The sequence below is a fragment of the Ranitomeya variabilis genome, chromosome 5, assembly GCF_051348905.1.
Source record: "Ranitomeya variabilis isolate aRanVar5 chromosome 5, aRanVar5.hap1, whole genome shotgun sequence".
In the NCBI taxonomy this organism is placed as follows: Eukaryota; Metazoa; Chordata; class Amphibia; order Anura; family Dendrobatidae; genus Ranitomeya; species Ranitomeya variabilis.
The window spans coordinates 250,640,716-250,663,790 of record NC_135236.1 but is presented as its reverse complement, the minus strand read 5'-3'; the positions used below and the strand labels follow the sequence as shown (position 1 = coordinate 250,663,790).

The following is a 23,075-nucleotide window of genomic DNA, read 5'->3' as shown; positions in this document are numbered from 1 at the left end:
ATCAAACTTCTCAATTCCGAGATAAAAATCTGTATTCAGTGAAGACCGACTTTTCCATTACTGAGATAGGAGATGGCGGCTGCTACTGATCAGATTCTATTTAGATAAGAGGGAGGAACTAGAGACAGAGCTCCTCATCCTCCTATCTACATAGATGTTGATTTTCATGTGTACTATTGATTTATGAAATAGTAATTAAACCAATGGTTACTCTTTAATGTCTTTCACTGAGAATAGGATCAATCAACCACCTATATTTGTTTACTAATTAAAATCAGATATGAGAAAAATTCCTTTTTTTAATCTGTTTTATTGTTTTCTGTACGTTATTATGTGGTCATCCATATTGTCCGAGATGCTGTTAATAGCATTTGAAGGTATGCTTTACAGCTGTCAAATCACCAATGAGAAAGAATAGACAAGTTATTGGTTTCTATGGTGTGATCCTGTGTGATATACTAAGTATATAGTTGATAATTATCCTTGTTTTCCTGACTGTTATCAGCAGCTCAGACCCAGTGTCCTCTCCTGTAAATCACTGTACCCCGAAGTACAGTTTACTCCATGGACTGTACAGCACTCTGGTCCTTAAAATAGCTTTTCACGAGGCGGCTTGGGACCAGACCCATCTATAAACAGCCTCCAGTCAGCCTAAATCTGCATTGCATTGCATGTGCGCTGGTTTCCCATGTTGTGAGCTATCACTTTAAATGGTAGTTGATGGTTGTCAATGTAGGTACATTTAGTTCTAATTTTTTTATAATCATTTGTCAACAGAAAGAAAATACAGAAGAAGAGACTGATCAAATGAAGGAATTATATAAAGAGCTACATAAAGCTCAGTAAGTTGTGCATTAACCCGATTTGACACTCTACCATAGTAAAATGTCAGAAACACATACTGGAAAGCAATTCTACTACTTTTTGCTACCTTCAAATAACCTTAAAAGGGTTGTCTCCTTTTGTAAAACTTCCTTACAAAGGCTGCGGTAGCTAAAAATACAGAGTATTACTTACCCTCCCCAGGTCCTGCGCAGGTTCTCCACCATTGCCCTGATCCCTGTTATTTGTTTGCAGCTCTCACATCACGTCGACATAGCTGCTGTCAACCATTGAGCTCAGTAGCTCGTGACGTCTACAAGAGCAGAGCCGCTGATGTCACTGATTAGCTGCAATGTTGTCAACATGACATCAATGCTACCAACATACAACAGAGACAGGACTAGCGGCAGAGAGCGGTGCTGGAATCGGGGACGATAAGTAATACTTGGTTTCTTTCTTTATATACACCGCAGCCTATGAAAGACAGTTTTCTGAAAGAGGACAACCCCTTCAAGCTAAAAATATGACAGCTGTGAGATTCTGAATACAAATATAGTATGTAACTATATGTAAAAAAGGCAAACAAAAACAAACTCTATAAAGCATGTAAAGAGAGATGAGACCACAAAGGGTTCCCAGCGCTTCAAGGCACCGCCTAACTTTATAAGATGTATAAAATGAATAATAACAAAGGAAATGCTAAAAGTTGGCAGGGTTATCTGTATAATCAAGTATATAATTGAAATAAATGAATAAGTAAAAGTAAGCCCTACAACCAAGAAGCTGGACCAAAGTAGTGATATGTGGACAGTTGGAAATTAAAAAGAACTAAAAAGCTAGAACCGCAGAAATGAACCGAACATACAGTCCCATGTATTATGATGAAAAGATATATATTTTATTATATAAAACAGGTACAATAACAGAACAAACATCAATGATAATAATGATGTAAAATTACATACAAACAAGGACGCACACCCAGGAAAGTAAAAAAACAATGAAACAGGGTAAGAAAAATGGCAGGGTAATATGCACAACCAAATATTGGTAAAAAGAATAAGAAGCAATTCAACACAGTATAAATGAACAAAATATATAATTAAATAAAAATAAAGTGCTTGTGCAAAAAAGACCCAAGCAATTATTAATGTGGGTACATGATAAACACGAAAACGTGTGCCATTAAATTCAAAGCACTGGCTGTGAATGTGTATAAACCATGTAGTTTTTCTCGCACCCATAGGCTTGCATTGGCGAGTCTCGGACGATATACGCGTACAATCGCATCATGCTGCGATTTTCCTCGCTCGTAGAATACGCCTGAAGAAAAAATACGGTGATGTGAGCTGCCCCATAGATTAACACTGGTACGAGTGCCATGCGATGTTTTCTCGCATAGCAATGCTCATGTGTGAGATTTGCAAAGAGCTGGCGATGATACCAGCTCTTGCCAATCATGTCATCATGCCCACAGGGGCGTGATAACATGCTGTGAGGGCCGACTAGTGTGGGCAAAACAACGCCTCATTGACTAGTCAAAGATCTAATTAGCATAGCAAAGTTTATTAAAAAATGTTTTAACCACTTAGTGACGACCCATATAACTTAAAACTGACCTGAGGTATAAATGAATAGCATCCCCCGACAGGTGAAAATGCTGCTGCTTTACACTATAGCTGACACTCTGCTGCATCAGTCACGATCAGTGTTGTACCGACCATGGCCGATTAACCCCTTAGATACTGCTGTCAATAGTGACTACTGCATCTAGATAATAGTAATAATTATATAGCACCAACATATTCCGCAGCGCTTTACAGTTTAACAGTTATTAAGATGGTTAACAGAGTGGGGGGCCTCCCTCTTTAACCCCATCAGCACCCCGACATCATCATTGTGTGGTTCGGATGGTTGTTATCACTGGCGGACACAAACAGAAAAGGGCCCCTGTGCAAGAACAATATACGCGCCCTTTCCAGACCAAAAGCTCCTAAAAATGCAAAATTACATGTTTTGGAGGTAGAAATGGGCCCCCTTACCTCATGGGCCCCTGTGCAGTTGCCCAGGTTGCACCAATGATATGTCCGCCCATGGTTGTTATGGCAATTCACAGCCAAATAGCCTCGGAGTCTGCTAGCTATAGAATTGAGCAACATTTAGATGGTAAAAATAACTTTTTTCCTTCCTGTTATGCCACTTTGGGCTCCTTCTCACTTGGGAGCGGAGTGTGTGGCCGCACAGCAATACATGGAGCTGCACGCTCCACTCCCAAGTGCCGGCGGCAGAGCCGGGTTTTAACCTGCGAGACTCGGCCGTATTTCACGCAAGTGAGAAGGAGCCCTTTGTATTAATTCCTGAAAATCACCTAAAGGGTGAATAAACTACCTGAAAGCAGTTTTGAATATGTTGAGGGGTACTGTTTAAAAATGGTATAACTTTTGGAGTTTTTCCAATATATAGGACCCCCAAAGTCACTTTAAAACTGAATAGGTCCCTAAAAAAAGTTTTGTAAATTTACTTGAAAAATGAAAAATTACTGCTACATTTTTAAAACTTCTACCATCCTAACAAAATAAAATAACATTTTATAGATAGTGCTGATGTAAAGCAGACATGAGGAAAAATGTTATTTAGTAACTATTTTGTGTGGTATGACTATCTGGATTACATGGATAATCATTTGAAGTTTGAAAATTGCTAATTTTTAGACATTTTTGACACATTTCTGAGATGTTTAAAAATAAACTTAAAGCATATCAACCTAAATTCACAATTATCATAAAGTAAACTGTGTCACAGAAAAACATTCTCAAAATCACTGGGATATGTTGAAACCTTACAAAGTTATTGTCACATAAAGTGACAAGTCAGACTTGAAAAATTTGTCCTGGTTACTACTGGGGTTAAACATGTATTTAGGTGATAAACCCTATAAAGGGCTGGTTAGACAAGGTATTTAACAACAAATATACAAATGCTGGTGGGTTGGAGGGCATGGGGGACCTGTTAGGTTCCCTTTAATCTAATTATATGCAATGGTCATTGTGATCAGAACAAAAGTTTAGGAGGCCTAGTGTTTTAGGGTACCGTCTCACAGTGGCACTTTGGTCGCTACGATGGCACGATCAGTGACGTTCCAGCGATATCCTTACGATCTCGCTGTGTCTGACACGCTACTGCAATCAGGGACCCCGCTGAGAATCGTACGTCGTAGCAGATCGTTTGAAACTTTCTTTCGTCGCTGGATCACCCGCTGTCATCGCTGGATCGGCGTGTGTGATGCCGATCCAGCGATGTGTTCGCTTGTAACCAGGGTAAACATCGGGTTACTAAGCGCGGCCCTGCGCTTAGTAACCCGATGTTTACCCTGGTTACCATTGTAAATGTAAAAAAAACCAAAACACTACATACTCACATTCCGGTGTCTGTCACGTCCCTCGCTGTCAGCTTCCCGCACTGACTATAAAGTAAAAGCAGAGCACAGCGGTGACGTCACCGCTGTGTTCTGCTTTACGGCCGGCACTGACACAGTCAGTGCGGGAAGCTGACGGCGAGGGACGTGACAGACACCGGAATGTGAGTATGTAGTGTTTTTTTTTTTTTTTACATTTACAATGGTAACCAGGGTAAACATCGGGTTACTAAGCGCGGCCCTGCGCTTAGTAACCCGATGTTTACCCTGGTTACCCGGGGACTTCAGCATCTTTGGTCGCTGGAGAGCTGTCTGTGTGACAGCTCTCCAGCGACCACACAACGACTTACCAACGATCACGGCCAGGTCGTATCGCTGGTCGTAAACGTTGGTAAATCGTTTAGTGTAACGGTACCCTTAGTGACACTTTAGAGCAATCCGAGGCTATGATCATGTCTATTCCAGTCTCTCTTTCAGACGTCTATTACCTGATAAACTCTGGACGTGTCATTCTCTGGGACCAACAGCCTTTTCCACTAGCCAGTCCAATATTATACATACATCTTATAAAGTTGGTAAATAATCAGCCTCTGTTGTATATTCTACCACATCCTTCACAATAGGCAATCTCTGTATATCTATTTTGGTCCATGGAGTGGATGGCACTTTTGTACGCAGAGACAATTAGGGTGCAAAATTTATCGTAGGTTTTTGTATTTACTGTATAGCTCTTCACCTGACTATTGTGATATTCAAATTTTTTTTGCACGCTTATTGAAAGCAGAATAATAATTTTGAAAAAAAATGGCAAATAATTTTCAGTTAGACAATAGAAATGCGTCCACATTATTATACGGTTAATGCTATGGAAACATTCTGATGCGTTCAGCATAGTACCGTAGTTTCGCTGAACGTTTGTGGGCTTTGCTTGATTTTTGTATTCGTATGTCGTTACTTGTCTGCCTTTCATAAGTATGGCCGGGCTCTTCTGATTTACAGGAGCTGGCACAATGAGTTAATAATGCCTGAGTACATGGTATTGTGCTGGCACTCCCTTAAGGGCCAATTGTCTGATGGAATGTAGAATATATTTGTGTAGGTTATTTGGGTTGAGGGTGACTGGGTATGACTTATCTCTACAGTGAGAAGATAAAGGAGCTGGAATCTGTACGATCAGACAAGGAATTGGAGATGAGAAAGCTGAAGGTGAGATGACTGTCTATAATTTGTTTTTTATACACTTATCATCCGACATGATTTTATTAGCTTAGTGCATAGTTATTACTACAAAGATTTCATGCTGTACATATTATTTGTCGCCCACCACACCCATCAAAGTTTTCATATCCTGACAAACAATGTTGTTTTTATACCACAGCACTGATGATTATAATTTATTATTAGAATTACACTGAAATTCTCTTTTATTTCCTGTTTTCTTCTGCTACTACAAGCTTCTTTTGACAGGAATAATTCGATTTTTGTCAATTGCCATTTAAAAAAATGTGGAAATGTGAAATTAAAATGTTATTTTGCACACCATGATAAAATTATGCTGTTCTTTATTTTTTTTATTAAATATTATATCCTTTCTTTGGGAATAGTGTATAAGCCCCAATACATTTTAAAGGAAAATAGGCCAAATTATTATTTCTGACAAACTGATTTGTATGGGGGTCTCTCGATTGAGAGGGATCGGGTAGTTGAAGGAGCTGATGCTTTTGTTTTCAGAGGAGAAAAACATATGAACACTCAGCTCAACTGAGCGCTCGTGTGTACGTACAGGGGAGTCAGGAGAGATAGCTGTTGGCCAAACAAATGGTTATCCAATAGCTATCTCGTGTATGGCAAAATTAAAGGGGTTCTCCAGTCTTCTGACAAAAGTCTGCAGTCTCTCTAAGTGACTTCTTAATCCTGACAATATGCAATACCGTTATTTAGGGTGAGAGTGAGCAGAGATGTGACCCCAAGTAAGCAATTTGCATACATGCAGTCACATGCCGACTAGATGTGTTCTGCTTCTCTCAATTCCCTTGAGAAAAGCCATGCATGACTAGTTAGAATGTGTCCAGCAGTATGCTAATCGCATGACTACTGCAACATCCTTTTCTGTGGCCTCCCTGCTAACTCCCTTGCACCTCTCCAGTCCATCCTTAACTCTGCTGCCCAACTAATTCATCTGTCTCCTCGCTACTCCTCCGCTTCCCTCCTCTGCAAATCTCTTCACTGGCTCCCATTCCCTCTGCTTATCCAGTTCAAATTACTAGTACTGACCTACAAAGCCATCCATAACCTGTCTCCTCCATATATCTCTGAACTAATCTCCCGATATCTTCCCTCACGTAATCTCTGGTCCTCCCAAGACCTCCTACTCTCCTCCACACTTATTTGTTCCTCACCCAACCGCCTCCAAGATTTCTCCCGAATATCCCCATCCTCTGGAACTCTATGCCTCAACAAGTCCGATTATCCACCAACCTCAGATCCTTCAGCCTGCAATAACCATTCTGCCGTCCCACTATCAACCACATTTGGATCCTTCAGACGGAACCTGAAAACCCACCTCTTCAGGAAAGCCTACAGCCTGCACTGACCCTGCTGCCTCCTCACCACTACTGAAGCTACCGCCTCACCAACACCGGAGCTCCTGCAACCCTCAACCTATTGTCTCCTTCCCCACCATCCTGTGGAATGTAAGCCCACAAGGGAAGGGTCCTCGCCCCTCTGTATCAGTCTGTCATTGTTAGTTTGCTTACTGTAAGCGATATCTGTAATTTGTATGTAACCCCTTCTCATGTACAGCACCATGGAATCAATGGTGCTGTATAAATAAATAATAATAATAATAACCGCCCCCGCTCTCACTCGCAATACTGGTCAATCCTGAAAGCATGCGCACCAAACCCTGTCAGGATTCAGAAGTCTGCAGTCACATAGAGTGACTTCAGACTTGTATCAGAAGACCGAACAACCCAATTAAGACAGTCAGTAGATAAGGTATGTTGCACATCACACCCTTTGTAGATTGATGGATTGGTAAGGTTATATAGGTTTGATATGTGTATATTAAAGTGTGATAAGCTGATGACCTTTTTATGGGTAAGGGCTGTATCACATCAATAAACAATTACAAATGTAACAGTAATATGTTACACAGAGTGAAAGTGGATCTGTTCTTCGCATTGAGCTGGATGCTTCCCGGCAGCAACTAGAATTGGAACGAAGTCGCCGAGAGGTGCTACAGTGCAGGGTGGGAGAACTGGAAAGTAAACTTGCAGCAGAGAAGAGCCAGGTCAGTGTCATTGTGTACAAACATTCACAACATAGTCCTTGTATGCAGGACATGATCTCACTGAAAGAAATGTCAAGTGAAGAGAATAATTGGTTGTTACAAAGGCACTTGTCAATGGGAGGGATACATTTGGCAAAAAGAGAATAGTAAGATTTTAGAAATAGATATGTTGGAAGTAGGAAAAAAAAGCATATCATAGGGATAGATCTGCTATTGAGCCAAATTGTGAGGTTATACGACTGGGTCAGAGCACCAGTAAATAGCTCTAATTGTTGGGTCGATCTCCCAAAAGTGGGCCAAAGAAGGACAACTGATGAACTGGCAACAGAATCATTGCCACTCAAGACTTATTGATGCACATGGAGATTGAAGGCTAGACTTTCTTCTCCAATCTCACAGAAGAGCAGCCACAGAATAAATTACCTAAAATGTTTTGCCATATTCAAAACCCAATATAATGCAATTATCTGATGCTGATTTAAATAAGGCAGCTAATGCATTTATGATATACTGTATGTTTGTTGTATGTTTTTCAGGACTGTCTTGGTAATGTGGAAATCCCGAGCTCTGTGACCCTATCACAAAGGTTGGTTTCCTGGTACAGTCCATTTCTAAAATTGGAAAATGTTTGAATCTGTTGATCCTGACTGCTAATTCAGGTGACCAAAAATGAAAGTTCTCTGAGCTGGTGATAAAAGAGAGGATGACCGTGAGCAGTATTACTCCAGGACTGTCAGCTTAATAATTAATAGAGTTACAAGTGCATGGGCAAGAATAAGAATCTTTGCATATTATCCAATACATACATAAGTTACACTATATACTTAAGAGCACAGTGGATAATTAAATATTTAAAGAGGTTTTCCACTCCTTTTAAAAAAATAGCCATAGGAAACTAAAAAATAAAGACCTCTTATCCCATTAATCATAATTTACCTTCTTGTGGACCATCACATTGTATAGAGAATAGTACAGTATAGATGGGTGAACCTGAACAGTAAAGTTCGGCTTCCGTACTGAAAACCTACTGTTCGGACACGGACACCAAACACAGACTTCACCAGGAAGTCCGTGTACTGCTCGGGTTCGGCCCCCCGAATACCAGGTGTTTGTCTCGTTGTCATGTGCATGACAACGCTGCAAACACTGCTTCTGGCAGCGGTAAAATCATCACCGCCGATCAGACAGCCGTGGTTCCCATGCTGTCAAATGACAGTGTGAGTCGTGAGAGTGTGATCGGAGGTATAAAGTTACCTTCAGTCACTGGTGTTGGGTGATGGGAGCCAGAGCAGGAGCTGCTGATGAGAGTATTAATAAATAATTAAAGAAAAAAACCCGCCATGGGTTCCCCTTTATTTTTGATAACTAGCAAGGCAAAACTCACAGCTCGGGGCTGCAGCCCTCAGCTGTCAGCTTCAGCAAGGCTGGTTATCAAAAATAGATGGGTCCCCACTCCGATTTTTTTCAATTATTTAAATAAATCATTTAAAAAAATAGCATGGGGTCCCCCCAATTTTTGACAACCAGCCAAGCTAAAGCAGACAGTTGAGGGCTGGTATTCTCAGGCTGGTTAAGGGGCCATGGATATTGGCCCCCCAGCCTAAAAATAGCAGCCCGCAGCCACCCAGAAAAGTTGCATCTATTAGATGTGCCAATTCTGGCACTTTGCCTGGCTCTCACACACGCCCTGTAGCAGTGGCAAGTGGGGCTGATGTCAACTTTGTATTGTCGGGTGACATCAAGCCCACGGCTTTGTAAATAAAGACACAGCAAGTATAAAGTCCTTTATTTGAAATAAAACCATCGGGAACTGTTCAAATTTACAGTTGCTCCATCATGCAACGTTCCAAGGGCTCGGGAGCAGCTGATAAGTTAAAAGAATTTGCCAGAGTTGACCCCTCTGATAATACACGAACCCTTAGAAATAACCCCTCCCAGGTGCAACGTAAAAATCGTCCCTCTGATGGCGCCGAGGGAGGCGAACAGGAGGAATTAATGCTTAAACAAGCGTCTGACCAATTAATGCAAGCTATTTCCCTAACCAGAACGTCCCTCACCGAAAAAATCGAAGATGTACATATTGAGGTGGGACGCCTCCGCCAAGATATGCAAACTATGAAGGGACGTATTACGGAAGTGGAGACGAGGGTATCCCATGTAGAAGATACCATTACACCCATGGTAGCCAAGCTGACAAAAGTAGCCGGCTCTGTAAATGCCTGGAAACAAAAGGCAGATGATCTAGAAAATAGACTGCGTCGGAATAATATTCATATTATTGGTCTGCCAGAACGTACAGAGGGTCAACAGCCTGAGGTATTTCTGGAAGGATGGCTCAAATCTTCTCTGGGTGATGAATTTTCTTCAACGTTTGCAGTGGAAAGAGCCCATCGAGTGCCCACAAAACCTCTCCCACCCGGGGCCCCACCTAGACCTTTTCTGGCACGGATCCTTAATTGCAAGGACAGAGATACGATTTTGCGGTTGGCGCGGCAAAAAAGCCCCATCAAATTTAACAATGCTGTGATCTCAATTTTTCCGGATTTTTCCATGGAACTTCAGAAGCAAAGGGCCAGATTTATGGAGATCAAGAAACATCTCAGAGACAGAAACATCATCTACTCTATGATCTACCCGGCCCGACTCCGAGTTGTTTATAAAGGTTCTTCTGTGTTCTTCACGGATCCAGCGGAGGCAGCTGAATGGCTACGATCCCATGGGGCGTCTTGTGCAAAGGAATCCTAAATGCATTTAGTCAAGTAAAATTCTTCTGATTACTAAATGTAAAGCTCTCTCAGGAAATGTCCAGATTACCAACAATACCGGACGCTGAATCCGAGGGTATCCCCTTACTTTTTTGATAACAGGAGCACAGGACGTTGCTCCTACACTGTTTGGTTCTTGTTTAACTTTTCCTTTTCTATTGGTTATCTTTGTTATTTAAGTAGAAACTGCCGTGGACGATGCTCTTTTTATCTGTGTGCTACCTTTGACCTCTGCCTGAGTAACAATGCATATCATGTTTGGATAAGTAAACATGGGATCTGAAATAGTATGTATGACATGGAATGTACGTGGTATTAAGTCCCCCTGAAAGAAAATCAAGGTCTTTTCACAGATCAGACGCCACCACCCACATATAATAGCCTTGGTAGAGACACACCTGACCAGAGATACAGCCCGATGTGTGCAGAAACCATGGGTACAATGGTATATACACGCTTTCCACACTAGCTACTCGAGAGGAGTATCATTACTAATACATAGAGATGTTAGATGGGAGGCTAGAGAGGCCCGAAGGGATTCTGAAGGCCGGTTTGTCTTTGTGCATGCGCTAATTAATTCTAACGAATATGTAATTTTATGTGTCTACAACCCTCCCCCGGCTAATATGACCATCCTCCAGATGGCGATGAGCTTTGCTTTAAACTATCCAGACGCACAAGTCATTTGTATGGGAGACTTTAATTTAGTTATGGATAATAGCCTTGATAGATTGAGATTAGATGATGGGGGATCTGGGGAGCCCCCCCCCTGTGGTCCCGACTCAGCTGGCATCATTTATGGAGGGCAGTGGGTGGTTGGACCTATGGCGCATGCGTCACCCTGGAGTGAAAGGGTATACCTGCCACTCATCCACTAAACGGTCTCTGTCTCGCATAGACTACATATTTAGTTCCAGTGGGTTGTCGGCGTGGGTGGATAGTGTGGAGCATGGTAATAGGGGGATATCAGACCATAGCCCGATCATACTTAAACTCAAATTTGGGCAATCAAGGAGTGGTGTGGTCTGGAAGCTGAACCCCTTTTGGTTGAAACTAATAGATCATAATGACAGAACTGTGGATCAATTGAAATGTTTCATCTCGTCCCACCCGGAACCCCAAAATGTCAATTTACTCTGGGATACTCTCAAGGCATACTTGAGAGGATGTTTGTCTTCCACAATTTCATATATAAAGAGAGTGACATCAAGAGAGGATGATGAGGTGGAACAGAGACTGAAAGATGCAGAGGCCGCATATATATCTAGCCAAACTAGTGGTAATAGAATCGAGTGGTTGACCTCACAGAGATTATATACTCAACACACGGACACCAAATCTAAGCGTAAGTTATTCTTCGCACGTCAGTCATATTTCGAGTTGGGAAATCAAACTGGTAAATTTCTAGCCTATCTGGTGCGTCAACATAATACGTCCAATACAGTACTACAGATTCGTGCACCAGACGGTATATTGATGTCCACAACAGAAAGAATACTTCACTGTTTTTATAATTACTATGAGTCATTGTATAACTCTAAAAGTGGCCTCGGTGTTTCACAATGTTTAGATTATCTATCAGATGTAACATTTCCCACATTGAATCCCACTCAGCGAGATTTTATGGATGCTAAATTCACATTGGAGGAGATAGAATTTGCAATAATGGATATGTCCTCGGGGAAAGCTCCCGGACCGGACGGGTTTCCCGTTGAGTTATACAAAAGATATCGGGATATACTGGCACCACTCCTATTGAAAGTATTCCAGGGTATATGGGAGGGAGGATGTATGCCTGAGTCTTTCTATGAAGCGCATATCGTCATACTTAAAAAGGAGGGGAAAGATCCTCTAGAATGTGGCTCCTATCGTCCCATATCATTAGTTAATGTGGACTATAAAATCTTCACTAAAATCCTGGCCATTAGACTAAACTCCATTATTCTAGATCTTATTCATCCAGATCAGACTGGCTTTATGCCGGGGAAAAACACCTCTATTAACATCTGGCGAGTTCAGTCAATAATTCAATATAGCTCCTTGATGTCCGATAATAATTGGGCATTAGCATCCCTGGATGCGGCTAAGGCCTTTGATTCTCTTGAATGGCCCTTTTTGTCAGCATGTTTACAGAAGTATGGCTTTGGAGATAAGTTTCTAAAATGGATCAATATACTGTATTATATATGAAACCTAAGGCGCGCTTAATCATAAATGGTTCCATCTCAGGGTCCCTCTCACTATCTAGAGGAACTCGCCAGGGGTGCCCCCTCTCGCCGGCTCTTTTTGCTCTTGCAATAGAGGCACTGGCAATACGTATGAGATGCTCCCCTGATATTAAGGGCATAGATATAGCGGGTCGGGTGGACACTATCGGTCTATATGCCGATGATATGATAATATTTATGGATAGGGCTGAGGAAACACTACCTAAAGTGATTGCTACCATAGATGTTTTTAGTAAATACTCCGGCTTATACATAAACTGGGACAAATCTGCTCTACTGCCTCTATCCTGTGCCCCAATGCCAAATCTTGAAATTCTATCCTTATTACCCGTCGTATCCAGTTTCAAATATTTGGGTATTTATATGTCTCAAAATAGTAACTCTGATCTGCGTCTCAATGTCTACCCATTATTAGACTTGGTTAAATCCAAATTTGCATCTTGGAGCAAACTCCCTCTATCTGTTGCAGGCCGTATTAACTTAATAAAAATGATTTTACTCCCGAAACTTAGCTATTGCCTTCAGCATAGTGCAGTGCCAGTCCTTCTTTACAAATTTAAATTCCCAAAAAACTTCTTTTATATGGGGGAAATCTAGACCCAAACTTAGACTGTCTGTTTTGCAGAGGCCTAAACGGGAGGGTGGAGCGGCGTTACCGGATTTTTTCCTATATTATCTGGCTGGGCAGGCTAGGGCATTGGACACGTGGATGCCTGGTGGCTGTCTTCCTAACTCTGAACATCATCTGCTTCATTCTGCTCAGGTGGAGTGTCCATTGGGTTTTTTAGAATCAGAGAAAATGAATGCTTCTCACCCACTGCCCATGCTCCGATCAGCACGATTAGTATGGAGACAAATTAAGAAGGTTGTGGGATTTATAGATATTATTGCTGAAATGCCCTTGTGGAAGAATAACTGTTTTCCAACGCTGCTAAACCACCCGTCCACTGATTTTTGGGTGATGTATGGTGTTACCTCGGTGGAGGATCTGTATGACCACGGAACGTTTGTATCCTTTGAACAATTGCAGTCTAAGCATGATATTCCAAGATCCCAATTTTTTCGTTACTTACAATTAAGATCTGCTTTTCAGTCATATATGAGAGGGGTGGACATGGGCCGCACAATCTCGTCTTTACCTCTGATAGGAATCCTCAAATCCCAGGGACCCCAGGGCCTTATTTCTTCTTTATATACCTACATGTTGCCAGCGGGGACGGGATCAATTATGGGACTTATCAGGGGGAGGTGGGAGAGACTCATCCCTGATACACAAAACGAAGAGTGGGAGGAAATTTTAGAGTCTCCACTTAAGGTATCCCCGTCGGTCAATAATAGAATGACACAATTATACATAATATATCAATCGTATTTGACTCCCACGTGGCTTTTTAAGATGGGTCGACTTCAATCTTCGGAATGCATGCGTTGTCATTCACCAGACGCAGACTTTATCCACATGATGTGGAGCTGTCCTATTATCCTTCAATATTGGAGGGAGGTGGTATCACTACTTTCCTCCGTAGTCCTATCTCCTATTCCTCTTGAACCGTTAGTTTTGTCTATTTGGGGTATGGGACGAGGAGACCTGGGATCATCATGTTGGGATTCTTTTGCGGGAGACACTCTTTTTGGCAAGGAAGATGGTGGCAATGCGATGGATGGGGGGTTCATGCCCCTCCCTCAGAGCCTGGGTTGAACTGGTAAATTCGGTCATTCCATATGAACGTACGCTATACCAGAACAGAGGATGTCCAAATAAATTTGAGAAAATTTGGAGCGGGTGAAACTCCTCTCACCTCACCTTGTAGACTTATGGTTAACCGCGTTAATGCAAAGTATCAAATTTCTCAAGATGTCAGGCAGGGGAAGATATGAACTCATTGTTAAACGGCAAGAAAGTAGTTAGTAGGATTCAGTTGTAGTTTGATTCAATGACTGTTAATCTTCTGTGACTCCATATCAGGATTATATGGTTTAAATGGAGTAAAAGTTATGTTGAGTACAAATTGAGATCTTTAATCATATATACAATGTACACGTTTTTTTATTGATTGTAATGCTAATGAACACAAGTATGTATGTTGTGTATTTTCACTTTCTGGTTAATAAACGAATTTAAAAAAAAAATTTACAGTTGCTCCATCTTCTGATAGTGGCTGCAGCAGGGTAGTGCACATCTGCCTCCTATTCAAATCTATAGGGGGCAGATGTGCAGTATCCAGCCGTGGCCACTATCAGAAGAAGGAGCAACTCCACAAATGAGCAGTTCAGGCCGCCACCGAGAGCATCTGATCAGCAGATGTTGAACCATGACCGATCAGACATTGATGACCTATCCCATGGATAGGTCATCAATGATAAAGTAGTGGACAACCTCTTTAAGATTTTCAAGCTCTCTGCGCTTGTAGTCACTCGATAGGGCTATGTACAGTACATTTCCAGTACAATTTTAAGATTTGACAGCAAGCAGAGATCTAAAAAAAAACTGTGAGGAACTGCTGGGAAATTGCATACATTTTCATAAAACAAACAAACAAAAAAAATTTGTAATTTGTAACCAGAATATTGCTATTTTTAGAGTATTTGAAATCAGAAAAAATCATTGTAACTAAATAACAATCGGGTTCCAACATGGATGGATTTTTTTTTCTTCCTATGTCGTAATCTTCAATATCATTTTGTATGATTTCAGATCTGAACTATACAATTTACAGCAGCAGCTGGAAAAGGAAAAAGAAGCGAAGAAGCAGAAAGATGAACTTTTATTTAATCTAAAAGAGGTGAGAAATTATAAATCTGGCAATGGGTTTAAAACCATTTGTGTGCTTGGACCATACCAGTATTTACAGTATTTCTTAAAGGGGGTGTCCAGTACCTACATATTGCTGTTAATCAAGTGAATGGGAGATAAAGTGCAGTACTCGCCAGTGTCCACAAAGCTATATACAGAGCTGTGTACGTCACTCATATGCATCCTCTGAGTGGAGAAATTCAGATGATTGGTATGTGTGCCGGTGTTGGATCCCCACCAATCAGATATTAATGACCCATTCGGATGGGTCATCATTATGTCAGTACAGGACAATCTCTTTTATTCTTTAGAGGGCAATAATCGGATAGATTTTGCTTGTAGTACACAATTCCCTACCTCACTTCCTAGAAATATGATGCCCATTTGTGAAGTTGTATAGCATCTTGATAAAGCCTCCATGTTGCAAAGGGATGTTTTGAATTACATAATGCCTTCATCTCCTTTTTTGTTGCACATAACACTGTCTAATTATATTGAACTTTGTTCCATCTCTAAAATAGGAACTAGATGAGCTAAAGCGTAAGAAATCTGGAGAATTCAAGGTGAGCATCAAATAATATATTTATGTTGCGTCCTGTCGTGAAAATGGAATAACAAAAGGCACTTTCCGGCAGCACAATTTCGAAGGGACTCTCCAGGATTTCTCCAACATTGATTATTTATAAAAAAACAGAAAACTAGATGAGCTCAGCATTGTTGGTATTTACCATTGTTTTAGAGGTTCGGGCAAGTAAATCCATTATAAAGACAAAAAGCTGGCATCTCCAGTAAAAACTTGGCAGCCTTATTACACTTTCATTAAAATCAGGTCCCAAACAAGACAGTGTTCTGGTGTTGACTTGTTTCAACTTAAACAGTCTTAATTGTAATTTCTCCTAAATTGATTATTTATCCCTGGGATAAATCATCAGTATCAGATTCTGGGGGTCTAATACCTGGGTACCCCCTTCATTCAGCTGTTATCAGCTCTGCTGGTGGTTGGAAGTTAACAGGGAACAGAGCCATAAAGCACAGCGCCATTAACTTGCATAGTGGCCATTCTTGGGTACTGCAGCTAAGCTCCTATTCACTTCAGTCTGAGCTGCAGCACCTAAGAACAGCCATTACACAGTAAATGGAGCTGTGCTGTCCTGGTTCCATGCACTGTTTACATCTGGCTGATATCAGTTGATTGGTGGGGATATTGGATGTCGGACCCCTGAATCTGATATTGATGGATAGAGCGTCAATATAGAAAGCCTGGAAAATCCCTATGAATGTTACTGTTTGGTCCTTCAGTGGTATGTGATGTGGATGTTTCTTAATCAGGTTTCCTTAGAGGAAGTGGACTCTGAATTAATGCTGGTCCGGGAAGAACTTCAGAAGGTCTGGGACATGTTAAAAACAAAAGACACAGAACTAGAAGAGCAGTACCATGAACTGGAATCTGCGCGAGACCAGGTTTGTACTGAGCACGCATGTTATATTCATTCTCTGACCACAACGTTCTAGATGTGCCCTGATGCACTGATGAACCAGGGAGGCGCCCCCTAGTTGTTGGGGAGACTCAAATCTTGAGGCACTTTTCATACACATAAGTATATTCTGAACAATTCATTTATGATGACATAATCTCTAGTTTAGCTGCATAATTGACCCATTTTGTACTTGTTTTAATGTTATACTTGTACTTAAAGGACAAAAAGTAAAGAGGCAGTGTTCATTTTGGCACAAAGGTCCACTACAGAGACCTCTGTTGACAATGTTTCAGAAGCTCTGATATAAAGCAATAGCCCTTATACAAAAAGTCACAAATTGTGCAAAAAGTTTATTTAGTGCACCTTGCGCAACAAAAGTTGACAATATGGGCTTGTGGTACCATGAGAGGGATGGCCAAACCAAGGTTTATTTAGCGTCACATCAGAAAATGTCTTAAATATGTATTGAAATCTACTTCTGCCTATAGGAAACTTAGATTTTATTTTCTGAATTTAGGATAGTCTAAAATTGTGCTAAATTTATTAAGTGTTTTCTGCCTTTTCATATATTTGGTGCAGTATTCTCCAATATTTTTTTTAGATTGACATGTAATACACAACTCTTAATAAAAACGGTCTCAGAAAATGAAACCTACGTCTACGAGCAGGTGCAGAATTGCAAAACAAAAATTCTGACCTATAGCTAAATAAATGTGTCTGAAAGTTGTCAGTTTCGCAACGTTATACACATTTGTGTGCAAGCTGCAACTTTATGAAGTTTAGTTTAATAAATGTGGGCTAATATACATGTCTGTGTTATGTCTTCTTTGTTGGCTTACAGTCTGATGGGAGAGTTTATAGCTCTTATCTTCCTTCATCTGAGCCCCTCTCCGTTGATTTATGACCACAAAGTTCAGCTCAAATTTCATATAGTCATAAATCAATTGAATGGAGCTCAGAAAAAATAATACGAGTTAAAAACTCTCCCATCTGAACAAGCTCACTGAAAGATTCTCAGTTAACTCATTTCCTCTTCCAGCAATTGACAGTGAAATATAGAGGCTATAGAAGGCAAACGGTGCAGTTTTTTTGGGCAAAAATATATGCCTTTAAGTATTTCAAAAATTGCCCCCAAAGGGGTCCATATGCTTTAATACATACATGTACTAATACATGTTAAAACAGCAATACAACTAATAAGTCAAGTAATGTTAAAGGGGTTGTCTAGGATTACTAGTTTTTGTTTACTGTAGTGATGGCATTGCGTACACGCTGGTGGCCAATGCAAACTTTTAAAATAACTGATCTTTTACTCACCCTCCCCAGGTACAGCATTGCCTCTCTGATATTACCCTTTTGTTCATAGGCTGCAGCTGTGATGTCAAAATCAATAACTCTATAGTCAATCGTTGGGCTCAGGAGATCCATCAATGTTGATCGCTCAAGCCTCTGAGCCCAGTGATTGACTGGAGCACTGTCAACTTGACATCACCACTGCAGCTTATCAACAAAGACTGGAGAGGCAGCACTGGACCCAGGGAGGGGGAGTGAAAACTGAGTTTTTAGAAGTCTGCAAGCATATAGTATAATAATAATATTTTAATTGAGACAATCCTTTTAAAAGGTAAGTAATAAATATTTTTATTTTATCACATTCTCTGCTGTTTGATATTTTATTAACTTCTTGGACACCTATTGACAACAGAATTTATTTTACATGTATCTATTTATTATACTTTAAATAGTATACAGAATGCAGTACCGAAAAAGTCAGACTGGAACAACTGGTCAACTCTCTACAGAAACAGGTGGAAGAGAAGTAAGTTATTCCTGCATTTCACAGTCATGAAATATATAAACTGTATGGACAAAAGTATTGGGAAACCTACTAATTACAACCACAGGAGCTTTTATGACCCAATCTAAATCTATAGGCATGAATATGGAAACGATCCCTTTGCAGCTAGAACAGCTTCCACTCCTCTAGGAAGGCTTGCTGCAAGATTTTGCAGTGTATCTGTGGGAATTTTTGATGTTTTCTGACATAGTTTTTATACATAACTTCCGGATTGTAAAGTGCTACTGAATAGGTTGGCGGTGTATAAATAAAACTTTGTATTATTATTTGCCCATTCATCCAGAAGAGCATTTGTGAGGTCTGACACATGTTGGGCAGGAGGATCTGGCTCGCCATCTTCTAGTTTGACCCAATGGTGTGAGATAGGTTGTAGTCAGGGCTCGGTGTGGACCAGTCAAGTTCTTCCACACCAAAGAATTTCCATAGTGCAATGGCCCAAGAGGCAATCCTTTCATGTTCTGTAATCAAGGTTCTGGCCCGTTCACAAGCCCTCCTATCTACACTAGTATCCAACCAGGAGACAACGCCATCACTCAGAGGCAAGGTTGCCTGCCGCCAAGAAATTAGTACTTTATCTAAAATGCCCTTTAACTACAATATTTTCGATTTATTTTAATGACCACATCACAGTGATATTTTTTTATTTCTTTATTTTTCACAACTTGCATAGGGAACGGGCATTGAAACATCTGCAGCACATTAGGGAGGTTGAGAAGACTGAGATGAGCATAGAAAAGTCATCACTGGAGTTGAAGGTACAACGTGACTTTTAAGACATTTAAAAGGGAGTGTATCACAATATTTGTATTTAATTAATAATTATTCATGTTATAAATATTTATTTTTAAAGCAAAATAAAATGTACTGCATTAACATTATTATTTCTTTCTGTCACTGGAGGCTGCTATTATCATTTGTTGTTGTGTAAGTCTCAGAACACTACACCTAGGCCTCTTTCACACGTCCTGGTGATTCCTGTACAGGAAAAACCTGTACTGGTGAAATCCATGGTCCGAGTCCATGTGCCATCTGTATGTACGCATGTGACATCCACGTGACATTCGTATATCCATTTGTCATCCGAGTGACACGTACCAGCGCCTGGGAAAAGTGGTACAGTTCGCAATGATCCCAGGTGCTGAAAGCACCAGGTGACAATGATGGAAGTTGCATTCAGCACCCTCAGTATACATTCTGTGTAAAATAAAGAATTACATTTAAAAAAATGTCGTGGACTTTCACGTAATCTTCATAACCAGCAGAGGGAATGCCTGCCATGTAAAAATCTGACATGTGCGCACCACCATTGAATACAGTGGGTGTGTGTGTCCACATTTGCGGCCCTTACAAATGGACCTCATACGGATACAAAAAACGATGTATGAAGGGGGCCTTACACACAGCAATCATAGAAGCAATTAGGAGACTGCAATTGCTATCTGACCGCATCTCCTATTCTGCGTCTGCCTCAGCTGTGAACTGTGCACTTCCCCTGGGCTTATTGTAGCCTGGCACTGTGTGCTCAGCTACAAATTCCCTCGGTCACCGCTGCTTACAGCGGTATCAGGAGGTCTGGGCACCTGGGCAGCAGCGGTAAGAACACATTTTCAGAATATAGTAAGAAGTATGCAGATTAATTACACTGCTGAGCTCTGAACACTGCGGTGGTGACATGTTGGCAGGGCCGATTTTAGACAGATTGGGGCCCTGGGCCGAGGCGTACATAGAAATCATGGGCCCCATAGTATAAGTTCTATTCCCCCACATAGTACTCCATAAAGTATATTAGGCCCCATATAATGCTCCTTGCAGTATAATGAGCCCCATATAGTTTTCCATACAGTATAAGGCCGGCGTCACACTTGGCGTAAGACAATATGGAACGTATTATACGTCCGTACTACGGCCGTAATACGGAGAAATGTTCCCAAAATATTGATCCGTAGTCAGGGTGTGTCAACGTATTTTGCGCATGGCATCCTCCGTATGTAATCCGTATGGCATCCGTACTGCGATATTTTCTCGCAGGCTTGCAAAACCGACATCTAATGGATTTATGTGCTCAAATGTTCGGGAAAACATATACAGTGGGGCAAAAAAGTATTTAGTCAGTCAGCAATAGTGCAAGTTCCACCACTTAAAAAGATGAGAGGCGTCTGTAATTTACATCATAGGTAGACCTCAACTATGGGAGACAAACTGAGAAATAAAAATCCAGAAAATCACATTGTCTGTTTTTTTATCATTTTATTTGCATATTATGGTGGAAAATAAGTATTTGGTCAGAAACAAGCAATCAAGATTTCTGGCTCTCACAGACCTGTAACTTCTTCTTTAAGAGTCTCCTCTCTCCTCCACTCATTACCTGTAGTAATGGCACCTGTTTAAACTTGTTATCAGTATAAAAAGACACCTGTGCACACCCTCAAACAGTCTGACTCCAAACTCCACTATGGTGAAGACCAAAGAGCTGTCCAAGGACACCAGAAACAAAATTGTAGCCCTGCACCAGGCTGGGAAGACTGAATCTGCAATAGCCAACCAGCTTGGAGTGAAGAAATCAACAGTGGGAGCAATAATTAGAAAATGGAAGACATTCAAGACCACTGATAATCTCCCTCGATCTGGGGCTCCACGCAAAATCCCACCCCGTGGGGTCAGAATGATCACAGCAACGGTGAGCAAAAATCCCAGAACCACGCGGGGGGACCTAGTGAATGAACTGCAGAGAGCTGGGACCAATGTAACAAGGCCTACCATAAGTAACACACTACGCCACCATGGACTCAGATCCTGCAGTGCCAGACGTGTCCTACTGCTTAAGCCAGTACATGTCCGGGCCTGTCTGAAGTTTGCTAGAGAGCATTTGGATGATCCAGAGGAGTTTTGGGAGAATGTCCTATGGTCTGATGAAACCAAACTGGAACTGTTTGGTAGAAACACAACTTGTCGTGTTTGGAGGAAAAAGAATACTGAGTTGCATCCATCAAACACCATACCTACTGTAAAGCATGGTGGTGGAAACATCATGCTTTGGGGCTGTTTCTCTGCAAAGGGGCCAGGACGACTGATCCGGGTACATGAAAGAATGAATGGGGCCATGTATCGTGAGATTTTGAGTGCAAACCTCCTTCCATCAGCAAGGGCATTGAAGATGAAACGTGGCTGGGTCTTTCAACATGACAATGATCCAAAGCACACCGCCAGGGCAACGAAGGAGTGGCTTCGTAAGAAGCATTTCAAGGTCCTGGAGTGGCCTAGCCAGTCTCCAGATCTCAACCCTATAGAAAACCTTTGGAGGGAGTTGAAAGTCCGTGTTGCCAAGCGAAAAGCCAAAAACATCACTGCTCTAGAGGAGATCTGCATGGAGGAATGGGCCAACATACCAACAACAGTGTGTGGCAACCTTGTGAAGACTTACAGAAAACGTTTGACCTCGTCATTGCCAACAAAGGATATATTACAAAGTATTGAGATGAAATTTTGTTTCTGACCAAATACTTATTTTCCACCATAATATGCAAATAAAATGATAACAAAACAGACAATGTGATTTTCTGGATTTTTTTTTCTCAGTTTGTCTCCCATGGTTGAGGTCTACCTATGATGTAAATTACAGACGCCTCTCATCTTTTTAAGTGGTGGAACTTGCACTATTGCTGAATGACTAAATACTTTTTTGCCCCACTGTATACAGTATATATATATATGTCATTGAGACACATATATATATATTCTGTATTTATATTTACTTCAGCGCGATATCTGTGAAAAGCCGGTAATTCAATTGCCGGCTTTTAATTTCTCCTTCCCAAACCCGACAGGATATGAGACATGGTTTACATACAGTAAACCATCTCATATCCCCATTTTTTTTGCATATTCCACACTACTAATGTTAGTAGTGTGTGTATGCAAAATTTGGGCGCTGTAGCTGCTAAAATAAAGGGTTAAATGGCGGAAAAAATTGGCGTGGGCTCCCGCGCAATTTTCTCCGCCAGAGTGGTAAAGCCAGTGACTGAGGGCAGATATTAATAGCCAGGAGAGGGTCCATGGTTATTGCCCCCCCCCCCGTGGCTACAAACATCTGCCCCCAGCCACCCCAGAAAAGGCACATCTGGAAGATGCGCCTATTCTGGCACTTGGCCACTCTCTTCCCACTCCCTGTAGCGGTGGGATATGGGGTAATGAAGGGTTAATGCCACCTTGCTATTGTAAGGTGACATTAAGCCAGATTAATAATGGAGAGGCGTCAATTATGACACCTATCCATTATTAATCCAATTGTTTGAAAGGGTTAAAAAACACACACACACACATGATTTAAAAGTATTTTAATGAAATAAACACAGCGGTTGTTTTAATATTTTATTGCTCTCTCAATCCATTTGCAGACCCTCGCTTGGCAAAACAATAAATGCAC

The 23,075-nt window shown here is 41.2% G+C and overlaps 1 protein-coding gene across 2 annotated transcripts in view; it reads left to right on the top strand.

Annotated features, from left to right (window-relative positions):
- The window catches only part of LOC143773576 (uncharacterized), a 182,900-nt gene that overhangs the window by 120,410 nt on the left and 39,415 nt on the right, over positions 1–23,075 (top strand). For both annotated transcript variants that reach the window (XM_077260980.1, XM_077260981.1), the window contains exons 15-23: positions 778–842; positions 5,380–5,443; positions 7,395–7,529; positions 8,066–8,115; positions 15,218–15,305; positions 15,838–15,879; positions 16,646–16,777; positions 18,540–18,613; positions 19,323–19,407. In XM_077260980.1, the coding sequence (XP_077117095.1) occupies positions 778–842; positions 5,380–5,443; positions 7,395–7,529; positions 8,066–8,115; positions 15,218–15,305; positions 15,838–15,879; positions 16,646–16,777; positions 18,540–18,613; positions 19,323–19,407 (735 nt within the window). The remainder of the gene's footprint in view (positions 1–777; positions 843–5,379; positions 5,444–7,394; positions 7,530–8,065; positions 8,116–15,217; positions 15,306–15,837; positions 15,880–16,645; positions 16,778–18,539; positions 18,614–19,322; positions 19,408–23,075) is intronic.